This window comes from Cajanus cajan, chromosome 3 (assembly GCF_000230855.2).
Source record: "Cajanus cajan strain Asha chromosome 3, NIPB_CcT2T_4, whole genome shotgun sequence".
Lineage (NCBI taxonomy): Eukaryota > Viridiplantae > Streptophyta > Magnoliopsida > Fabales > Fabaceae > Cajanus > Cajanus cajan.
In genome coordinates, this window is record NC_138519.1 from 72,948,046 (window position 1) to 72,960,616 (window position 12,571).

At 24.2% G+C, this 12,571-nt stretch overlaps 1 protein-coding gene across 1 annotated transcript; it reads right to left on the reverse strand.

Annotated features, from left to right (window-relative positions):
* Positions 1-5,277: 5,277 nt before the first annotated feature.
* On the reverse strand, positions 5,278-8,630 carry LOC109805417 (Thioredoxin superfamily protein). The gene is made up of 5 exons (XM_020367479.3): positions 8,301-8,630; positions 8,152-8,217; positions 7,546-7,686; positions 6,329-6,421; positions 5,278-5,747 (listed from the first exon to the last, which is right to left on the reverse strand). The coding sequence occupies exons 1-5, from the start codon at positions 8,541-8,543 to the stop codon at positions 5,538-5,540; spliced, it is 753 nt and encodes a 250-aa protein (XP_020223068.1). The 5' UTR covers positions 8,544-8,630; the 3' UTR covers positions 5,278-5,537.
* Between the last annotated feature and the right edge of the window lie 3,941 nt (positions 8,631-12,571).

Sequence of the window (12,571 nt, forward strand, 5' to 3'; positions counted from 1 at the left end):
TCTTTTGATAATGATGATGACATTTAATATTAATATAAACATTTTATATATATATATATTTTTAAATAACTTTCATGTCTAATTTTTACAGCTTAACATGCTCAATAATATATTATTACAGTTACCCTGCATAAATACATAAATTCTGTTATTATACTTTTTTATTTTGCATATGCAATTGGATTGATGAAAAGTATGTAGATTTTAAAAATTCTCAAATTAATGTTTTCAAAATTTTTTATGTTAAAAAGCTTAATTCGATCAATAAATCTCATCTGTTTGTATTCTTAAATTAATTATTTTGTACTTTTTATGTTAAGCATTTAAGTTTTAGTTTGAACAAACTTCTGAATAAATACTTATTAAAAAGGTAAAATTATTGAGACTCCAAAATACTAATTTGCAATTCCTTTATCACTTTAAGATTTCCAAAATTATTAAAAAAATATTTTAATTAATTAAATGAGTTTTATAAATATTTTATATTTTTAAATTATTATAAGTGTTTTTAATTGAATAAAGAAAAATTTGTGGAATTATTTTGAAATAATATCCATTTGGAGAAAAATATGTTTTTTCATTATAATTATTTTATATATATTTTATTTTATTTATAACTAGTATCTTAACATGTGTAATGCACATACATGTTTATTATATATAATTAAAATTTATATTAAAAAAATACAATTATATATATATATATAATTTGTATAAATAGATATTTTAAATATTTTAAATTATATTTTATATTTAGGATAAATAATTTATATTGTAGTGAAAAAACTCTTTTTATTTATTAAAAATTTATTGTAAATATTACTATTCAATTCATAAATAATTATAATAAATAAAAACTGAATTAGGTAAGAAATTAAAAAAAAATTCTACAATCTTTCTCATTGAAAAAAAACTCATAAAAACACTCTCGTATAAGATAGAGGTTTATATTTAATATATAGGAGTTGATTGTGTTGAGAGAAATATGTTTATTTTATATATTATTTATAATAATAAGGGAATGAGTTATTTTAGGGTTTTAAGCATAGATGATTTTACACTTCTTTGTTTTTCACCATATGCTCTTATTCTCTCTATGCTCTAAAGAAATTAAGGAACTGCTCAATGACCAAGAAGGACGATTACCCCAAAAATTTGTGTTTGTCTATGAGTGCTCGTCGAGGTAAGGGTGGAGTGATTAGTCTTGCTTTGGACGTAAAATATATGTTGCGTAGTAAGATTGACCCTGAATCTCTTTCTTTTTCATATGCATTGTATAAGGGAAGAATCCAATTTTTGATCATGACTTGCAATTCTATGTTCCATATGGTTATTCGGTATTCTAATTAACATTGTTGATTGGAATGTGTATTTAATTGTATGTAATAACTATTCTTGTGGATCTTGAATTGTCCATGGGTTCTTGTGGCAACCCAAAAGAATGAATGTATTGAGTGAATATGGGATAATTGAAATGAGCATGCGGATTTGAGTAATTGATGACTTGATTGCATAGTAATAGGTCGTAATTTGGCATTTTACCAATTGGATTTGAATTGAAGGTGTTAAAGAATGGTGTAAGGAGGGTTAGAAACCTATGAATAATACAATATCAAGTTTTAGATTGTCTTAGCTTGCTCGAGTGGCCTTAGACTTCATCTAAGTGAATTTAGCTTGCTTCAAGTGACTTTAAAATTGCTCAAGCAAGTCCTGACAAAGAAGTTTGACCAGCTACTCGCTTCATGTTAATTTTAGCATGCTTTGAGCAAGTTGATCTTGCTTAGGCAAATAATTGACCCACTTAAGCGAGTAGGTGGCCAAAGTTTGCTTTTATGGTCTTTATGAAAATTGTAGTCCTAGATGTTAGTTTTTCAATGTCGTTGGAATTACTAAAAAGAAAGTTTAGAACTCAAGTTATAATCAAATTAGTCAATGGAAATCAAGTTGTCAAATTTTAGTTGAAATATTGTAGTTTTGTAATTTTTTAAAATAGTATATAAAAGAATTAACTCTTGAGATCAACATAAAACTTGTAGATAATTGCCTTAAATTTCTAACAAAATTAAAATTAACTTAATAGCATGTATTTGACTTTAGATATCGTGTTTGAACTACATAAGGTCATAGACAACTAAGATATGAAAATGCATTTTGTGAATGGTGATGATGAATGACTTTATCCTTTAAGTGTTGGATCTTATGAATGATTTGAGGTACCTATATCAATGTTTAGGAAAGAGAAATCATGAGAGAATAATTGTGAATAAGTTATAATGTGAGTTGATTGTTAACGACTTAAGGTGTTTTAGTGATAGTGATGTCTGAGGAACTAATGTGTGATATCAATAATGTTACAAGACTAGTTAAATTATTAATTTAAATATTTAGTTTGGTGTTGATATCATAGTGACTATCATTGAGGTATTAACATGTGATTAGATGATTTCATAATGATTCTATCTTAAGGTGTTATCGGATGATGCTGTGGAAATTATTGTGTTTGAACTGTGAACATGTGACTCTTGTGTGATACAATAATGTGTTGTGCATGTGTTGATTATCCTGTCCAAGGAATGAAATATGTGTTGAGTATGTATTTATGATAATGCGAGGCATGATTGATGTAAAAGATGTGAATTGGTATTAACAAATTGGCAAATTGATGTGTGTGGATCCTATGAGAGTCATGCAATGATAACTTGGTAAATTGTGAATATCCATCATGATAACATGATATTGTATTGAGTCTTGTGTTTGTACATCATATGCATAAATATTTTTTTTATGGATATGATGTGAAATACACTGTCAAGGAAGGTTCTCCTTGTATAAAAGCTTAGAAATTCATGATCTTGGGGACAATTAGGTTTGGTATCCCCAATTTTGCTTGCTTGTGTGCATAGGATGAAACTTGTGTGACACAATTTTCACAACAAGCCCTTGGTGTATCTCCTCTTATTGTAAAGTGTAATGAGGGTGTGATCTGGCATGCTCTCCTAAGCTACTCTTGTATGCCTTTAGGCAATGGACAACACGATGTGTTTTTTACAAGTGATACATGCATATGCACATTGAAGTTTGTGTCCATCGCATTATGTATGTTGATGTGTAATCGTGTGATGAACCTTATTGTGACCCTTAATGGAATATGCTACACTATCTTGCCATTGCTATATATTATTGTTATTATATCTTGTGTATTTGGCTATCTAGCTACGTTATACCAATGAGTTAGAGTAATATGTTTCTCACTCTTCGTTTCTCGTTGTAAGTTTTGTGTTTATGTTGTTACAAGTGAGGTTCATCACAACGTTGATAATGTTGGAGACAAGCCTTAAACCTTGTGTTAGATTTCATACCCTGATAAAATGTGACATTGGAATGTAATTAGGATTTGAAATTATGATGTTTAATCATGTTTAGGCATGATGTTAGACTATTATTTATTTTTCATTAGACACTCATGTTGGGATCGCATTTTGTTCAAGTTGCTATGTGATATTTCTCTGAAGTAATTTGTTTTATTCAAAAAATTTTACTCTTTTAGAAATCTTTTTTTTTAATTTGAGATTATATGCTAATATTAACACGTGGGATAGAATGTGTAACAATCCCTATATTATTTTTTACTTTTATCTTGTTTTACAAACTCATCATTCAAAATAATCACGTGTCACAATATAAATTATTATCATATATCTAAAATAAAATTTATATATTTAAAAATATATATTTATATAAAATTTAAATATAATTTATATATTCAGATATAATATTTAAGAACTTTTCTTTAAATTCATCATTTTATATTAAATATGATCGTTTATTTTGCGCAAAAATATTTTTATGTTTTTCTTTAACGAAAATATTTTTAAGCATTTTTCTTCGATTAAAATATTTTTAGAGAATTCTAATAAATTCTCATCTAATTCAATTCTTATAAAATATCAATAATTAAAAATAATTTTGTGTCACGATATAAATTATTTATCATAAATATAAAATATAATTCATATGTTTAAAATATCTATTTATATAAATTTTAAACATATATATATATATATTAATTAGATATTCATTTTTCAAAAAAAATATTAATTAGATATTCAAATATAATATTTATTTCCATACACAATTTATTATAAATTTTAATTATATAATCAATATTTAACGAGTACAATGCACATATTATAATACCAATATCGCATATAAAAAATAAAAAACAAATAAAATGTACACAAATGTAATTTTTTTATATTTAAATAAAATAAATTTTTAGAATTATGATAATATAATTTAATTGATGAAAAAAATTAATAAAATATTTAGTGAATAAATATTATATTTAATTACTATATTACAAAACTTACATTTGAAAAGGGAAAAACATTTCTATTTATAAAAATATAGAATATATTTTCAAAATATTAAGAGAAAAAAATAAGTTTTTTAAATACATAAAATAACACTATGTATTATTACTTTTATTTGTCCTAACAAAAAAAATTGCAAATAAGCTAATAGCCTAATATTATAGATAACATTATAAGTTAGACTAAACATAAGTTAATATATAATATTTTAACTAATCAAAGATATTATTTATTAGGAGAAAAGTGTAGATAAATATATATAAGTGTAATAATTAATTCATGTTCAATTTTTATTTGCGTTAAAATAATAATTGATTAACAAAAGTTACATTTTTCAAATACAAATTAGTCATTTGATTAATTTTGAGATATGTGAATCATATTCATAGACAAAAAAAATTTGCATAATGTACAAGTTTATAAATATAAACATCGAGTCATTAAAATGTTATAATTATTATTAATTATTGGGGAAAAAATCACTTAATCTCTCTCTATAAGTAATTATTGAGGTGTACAATTATTTTTTATTTTAAAAAATAAAATGAAGACATGATAAAAGTTAAATAAAAATATGTATAGTTATTTTAAATTTTAACTTTATATTTAATTAGTGAAGTAGTTTTTTTCTATATACGGTTAAAATTTAATTATGATATAATTTATATGTTATTTAAGAGACAAACTAGTAAAAAAAAATTGTAAAAATGAAAAACTAAATATCACCATCATAACAGTCTTAAATTATTAAAAATTTATAAATTTGATCTATGAATTAAGAATTTTAAATTCAATAGTTGAATCGTTGAAATTTAATGTAAATCATGAGTTATTAAACAGAGTAAGTCTACCTAAACTTACTCTTAAAATAAATTGATCCTTCCTCTATATATCAAAATTGTAATTCGATGAAAATAACTAAGATATATAATTGTACAACCACTAGGATCAACTTAGTATTGGAATAGAATACATATGGTTCTTTGTCAAACTTTATTGTAATTCTGATGGATAAAAAAACATATATAATTGTACATAGACAACATGTTTTTTTTTTTTAAGTACTGTATATACATCACAAGTTCTATTTGGACTTTTCAAGGGATCAACACAACTACAACAGCTAACAGCAACAAACTGCTTTTAAATATGGCATTGACACATCTAAAAAGCACCACCAAAGTTCATCTGTTGCAACCATGATGCAATGATTGACCTCATTTTTTTCCATGTTGGCATCCCTCCCTCATCGTCGCAAACTGAATGCTTAGGCTTTGCTTTGAATTCTCCAAGGTATAACGCTTGGGTGCAGCTTTGGACTTTATGAGGGCCTTTATAAGCCTTACAAATGTAGCTTATGAAGTTTTCATAATCCTGCAGCAAAAGAAATTGGCAAGTTCTTTTGAATATCATGTACATTTCTAATTTCATTCATTATATGATAAAACTTGGTATTTCTTTTTTATTCATTAGAATTGAACTCAGTACAAGGAACTTCACATAGCTCACACCCTGATTAACTGAGTTAGACTTCTTGGTAACTTAGTGTATTTGATTTCATGTTAAATTCTCCATAAACACGTTGAAATACCAGTTAACATGACTATAAGTAAACTCTCACATGCTTTGGTTTTCCGTTGAAGAATTGATTATAGGTCCTGAGTTGAAACAATTTTAAGTAGCTTTTTGTGTTGAAACAGATTTTATACTGAAATTGTCTTTTTATAATAAAAACATCTAAACACAAACCACATCACTTCAAAATCATTTTTAAGCAAAATCAACTTCATTCAAAATCAATTTTGTCAACGCTCATCCACACACACTTACATATGCAAAGCATAAATTTCAGACTTCAGTGTCAGATTATTTTGTTAATTAGAGGTATATGTTAGTGTAAAATTAAAGCATTAGGAATGGGATCTGTTTTGACCGTATAAAATTGCAAAACTGACCTCATAGAGTGGTTCTCCATCCACAACTACCCATGGAACATACGTGTGAGGAGGCTTCAGAGCACTTGTTTCATCTGCATATTGTAGCTCCAACTGCATAAATATGGAAAAATGTTACCAGAGACAAAAAATTCAGCCAAACAGTAACACTGATATACCGAGTCAAAGCACATCTGTCATATCCGTTTTCTCTTTTTCTGTCAAGATAGTGTTAATATTCTGCAAGTTTGGCATAATATTGAAAAAGGATTTTGACAAATTAATTATCTTGAATAAAAATGAATGTTCAGAAGCTACAAATCAGAAGCAGCAGCAGCAGCAAAAGAGCTATAAATCATCTATGGAAATAAGATAATTTGTAGATCATCTTACACTGCTTTAGAGCTTTGTAACAATCAAAGCCAGGACCAATTTGTTTCAGTTAAATGTTAGAATAAGTTAAATTTCTTCTCATTAACTGTTTCATTTTGTTGTCTTACTATCCAAATTTCACATAACAGAACCAGTTCCTGCTAGTTAACATGGATTATCTCACCTTTAAGTGAGATCCATTTATCTATTTCCCTCAAGATTACTTCAAATAAAGAATTGAGAAGTCACCACCAACTCGCATCTGTATAACTGTTCAGATTTTCTAATTCCCAAAACTTTCCATAAGTTTTTTCATTTAGCCATGTTGGTAAAATTTTAAGGCTATTTGAAAAAGTTTAATTTATATTAACATTAACAAAATTTACATTAATAGCCAATCAAAAATCACGATAGAGAATTAGAGATGTCTATGTCTGAGTTGTCAGTTCATTTACTATTTTTTCTATTTGAAGACATTTTAGAGCACTTGAGTATCTTTCTTGATGACAAAAAAGGAATAAACAGATAATTTAATTTAAATATTATGCCATTATCATCCAACTTTTTATTTTTTGGATAACTACGTTTTCAGTGCAATGTATCCATCAATTTTTCATTTACAATACTCGAACTCGAAACATAAAGAAACTAAGTTCAGTTTCACTCAAAAAATGACTTGTTGGTATAATTATTTTATAGAATAAAATTGTTTACTCAATAGTAACTAATTTAAAAGTGATATCTAAAAGCGATTTCTATTTAGTTGACCGTTTAAATTTTTTTACTCAGGGTGCTGGGAAATTAAACTCGTATTATCATTCAATAATACTGACAGCATCATACTCAAGGTGAAGAAAAGCACGAACCTGTTTTCCATGTTCACTATTATAACACTGCTTAATAGGCTTCGAGTCCAGATCCAGTTTCTCAAAACAAGATTCCCACTCAGTGCGCTTACCCTGAAACACCAGATCCTCAACACAATAGATGAATGGAAAGTGCTTGCTCTGCAAAAAAAGTCAGGGTTACATAAATACTCATAACATAGATACATATGCAAAGCACTGTAATACAATTATTTAAGTTAGCAAACTCATCAAATTTAAAATGAGTGACATATGAATAAGGGACTCTCATATTTGAATGGGTTCATTTTCCCCTAAAAGTCCAAATTTCATAGACCAAATCAAATCTAATAATAAAAAAACAATAAAATATTTATATATTGAGACACATCAAAACTGGAGATACGAAACAACTTGATTGAATTTGTAATTTTCTAATCTAAACCGATCTGATGATTCAAACCAATAGCAACGGATTTTTTTCTTTCAGTTTGGTTCAGATTCATTGAATCATTGAGCCGTGTCCACCCCTAATCACTACAGTACTCCAAACACCAACTAAACAAATTAAATAACCCTTAAAACAATAATGAAAAAGAAATAAAGGCAAAGCAATTGTAGCGTTACCGTTTGAGGCAATATATGAATGGCACAGGCTTCCACTGTGTTGAGCAAGCACTCGTATGGCCCATGCTGTAACAATGAATAGCTAGTTGAGAAAGAAGGAGTTGAAGTTCACTTATTAAATTCGATGTGGGACTTAGTAATTAGAGTACCTGGCAGTTAAAGGTGTTGTTGTCTCGGAGTTTGGCATTGCCCCAGGGAACGAGTTTGAGGTCAACGATGGCGATGATGTCGGTGGTGAAGACTTTGGGAAGGTAATTGACGATGAAGTTGGCGCTGTAAGGGCACAGGGTTTCGTAGTAGAGTTCCAACGATACTTTGTCATGGGATTGAGAGGGAGAGAATAAGGCAGAGAAAGAGAGGAATAAGAAGAAGAGAGGAAGAGAAGAAGCCATGCCTGAAACTCTATTTCGGTTTCAACGGGAAAAGAGTATCACACTTTAACAAGATATTTCATCTTCCTCTGTCTCTCGCTCTTACTTCACTATATACTATTACAATGTCCACAAACTTTGAAACTCTATATTTTATTTCATAACAAATTTTATGAGAATTATTATTATTTATTATGGTTTATATTTAGTTTTCAAAATTTAAGATTTTAAATTTAGAGTTTAGATTTTAATTTCAGGTTTAATTTTTAATATTATTTTTTATTATTTAAAAATTTAAAAATAAAATCATCTAAATAATATATATATATCACAAATTATATTATCATTTTTATATATATTATAGATACTATAGGGGTCAAGTTACTTCGTGTCTCTAATAGTTACACATAAACAAATATTAAAAGTTACGGATAATTATTCAGAATGGATATATGAAGATTTATATATATATATATATATATATATATATATATATATATATATATATATATTTTTTTTTTTTTAAGGGGTATAATGGTCTACTAAAAAGTGGAGACCAAAGGAGTGGTTACCAAAATATATCTCCTTTATAATAGTTATAAATATTATATTTCTTTTTTTTACATATATATATATATATGTTATATTTATTTTTTATTTTAATTAAAATTTATAATCTATTAAAATAATTTTAAATTTTTAATATTATTATTTTTTATGTGTGTTAACTAACTGTCTAACAATATCATTTATAAATAAATTAATTTTTTTATTTAATTTTAAATAATGCGTTAATAAATAGATAAATATTGATTAATTTAAAAATTATGAAAAATAATTTTGCAAGAAAAGACTTTAGCTAACTAAAATTACACGTCCATAAATTATAGGAATTATCAGTAGATTTAAGTGTTTAATTTATTTTGAACAAGTAATCGTTTAATGTTTATTAAATAGGTTATAAATTAGTATCTAAAATTATAAATGTTAAGTAATTTAACACAGAGTATTATGAGTTGTAAAAAAAATTATAAAAGAAGCATTTAAAATTATGAAAAATATTATTTAACATTTAAGTTATTGAATAAAAATTGTTTTGGTCAATGCTTTAATTCAAACATGTTATTAATCTAATGAAGTCATGGTTCAAAATTTAATAGTTAAATTGTAGTTGAATGGTATCTGAGATGATATTAATAAAATAATAATAATAATTAAATAATACATATAAGTTATTATTTTTTTTGAAGGGACATATAAGTTATTATTAAAAAATATATAACATCATAATTTTATAATATTAAGAATTAAATATTATTTATAATTTAATAAGTTGTTAATATTTAAATTTCATACAAAAGTTCAAATAAAATACATTATAATTGTTAACTATATTATATATAGGTAAATAAGTTTTTAAATTAAAAAGGTAAAAAAATAAACATTAACGAAGATAAGAAAAATAAAAATTAAGAATCTATAAGTTATAGTTTACTTCAATTACCTTATAAACATAAGTAGTAATTCTTCTCATAAATTCATGAACCAATATTTTGTTTTTGTCAAACTAACTTATAAACTAATAAATGATGAACAAATAAATTTCTTAAATGTTTTGTCCGTTTCTTTTTATTTGTCAAATTTAAAATGTTTAGGCAAATTTTATTTTTATTTACTTGTTATTTTTAAATTTTAAGATAACATTAATTGTTGTATTATAATTATATACCCTCATTCTTACCTGACTTTTAATTAATTTACACGACATCTACAATGTATTTATTATGAAAAAGAAGGTATAATAGAAAACATAAAAATCATTCTATAAAAAATAGAAAAATTTGTTACGTTTCTTGATTTATGCACAAGTTAAATATTTGTTATACTAAAAGTTAATTTATAAATATTTATGATAAATAAAAATTAAATTAGAAAAATTTTAAAAAAAATCCCTAAAAACTCCTTTATCAAAGAAAAAGTTTTCTAAAAATAATTTGGTATAAGATAAATATTCGTATTTAATAAATAATGGTTGAATATACTCATAATATTGTTTTGCAATAGGTTAAATTACACTTTTGATCTTTTTATTTTTATCAATTCGTGATTTTTGTCTCTATTTTAAAACAGAGACATTATTTTTCTAATTTTAAAAATATGAAATTCCGTTCTTCCTATCAAATTAACATTTATTAGTCGCTAAACTTTAATGTTTACTCATACTTAAATGATATGACATTAAGTAACATGACATTTAGAAATAAAAAAATTAAAAAAAAATATAAATATAATTTATTAATAAAATAAATATCAATTACTCATAAAAATAGATGCAAATGAAAAAATTTTGTATGTTACTTTTAATTTTTAGTCCTACATGTCATGTAACTAAATATTATATTATTTAAGTCACAACAAATTACTAAATAACGTTAAAATTTAACGATTAACGAATATTAAATTAAAAAAATAATCAAATTTCTATATCTTATAAAATAAAAAAATTAAATGTCTATTTTAAAATAGAAATATCAAAATTACAAATACGAAAAATAGTGAAATCAATAATACAATTTACTTTTATGATATGAGCTGTGTAATATTTAAATTCTTTTATTTAATATTTATTTTCGTAGAATAACAATAGAATTAACAAGAGGATAAATGAGCATCGTTCGTTTTCATTTCATTGCATGTTTGTCACTTGTCAAAATCAGTTCAACACGTATGCTACACTTGTTATTCCCTACTTTCTTAAGATTTACCGACACTTTTTTCTGTCTTTATTTAAATATCTCTTTATATTTATACCTATTATAAACAAGATATTCTATTTTATATATATAATTTCTAAACTATTTTATTTTTAAATAATAAAAATAATAATAATACAAATTGACTAAATTCAAGATTTTGAGATTCGACAACTAAGTATAATATCAGTTGACTTAACAAGTATTAATAATTTTTAAACATTTTAAAATAAATATAGAGACATGAAATATCTCGACTTCACTAGTATGTATAACATATAATAAAGGAAATTGTCTCATTTAGTTTATATATTTCTTAGATAATTTTACTCTTAAATTTTTAAATAATATTAAAAATTAATCATTCTTATAAAACTAAGACTCAAACTTAAAATATTTAAATTTGAAGACTAAATATAACATTAATTGATCTACTAAACATTAATAACTTTTAAATACTTCTATAAAATAAAATATAGAGATATAAAATGTCTCGACTTCACTAACATATAATAATAATAATAATAAGATACTAATCTTTTTATCCATAATATATATATATATATATATATATATATATATATATATATATATACTAATGATAAGGGATACTATTTTTGGGTATTCATAATTTATTTTTAATTTTATTTTAATTAACTACCATAAAAAAAAATTTACATTACTCAAAAAAATTGTTCATTAATTAACTATTAAAAAAATTGCTATTTTCTTGAAGACATAGAGTTAATGTTTTAAAAATTGGATTAAGCATTAAATTGGTTGGAATAATGGATTGGAAATTAAATTTTTGAATCACTAATTGAATTATATGACTTAATTTTTATTAATTTTAATATATATATTATACATATTTCATACCTATAAATTTCAATTAAATTTATATTATATAATAAAAACCTTAAAAATACTCAACTTATTTTATATATAATATAATTAAATTATAATTTTAAATTAAAATATATTAAAAAGATAACTTAAGTGAATTATATATTAATTCAACAAGTTGGCTTGGTGGTTGCTTGGCTTTCAAAAAATGATAATTGTAATAAAATATAATTTAACTACAGTATATATATTATATTTGTCAAACATGAATTAAAAATATCATGAAAGTTTCCGCCATTTTTTTTTAATTTTCTATATTTTTTTGGCTTCCCTCCTTTATGTAATTGAATGGTTGGTGTTTATTTGTTGTTTTGGTTGTTGTTGATATGAATCATCACCACAAGCTTACCACTATATCTAATAAAACAACTATTCATGACAACATCAGAA

Bases quoted from the DNA above. Each gene is read 5' to 3' on its own strand.
- LOC109805417 (XM_020367479.3), bottom strand. From the start codon at position 8,543: ATGGCTTCTTCTCTTCCTCTCTTCTTCTTATTCCTCTCTTTCTCTGCC. The intron at 7,687-8,151 runs GTAACGCTACAA...CTTTTTTTGCAG, and splicing joins TTCATATATTGCCTCAAACG to AGCAAGCACTTTCCATTCAT. The intron at 6,422-7,545 runs GTTCGTGCTTTT...ATATTTATGCAG, and splicing joins ATAGTGAACATGGAAAACAG to TTGGAGCTACAATATGCAGA.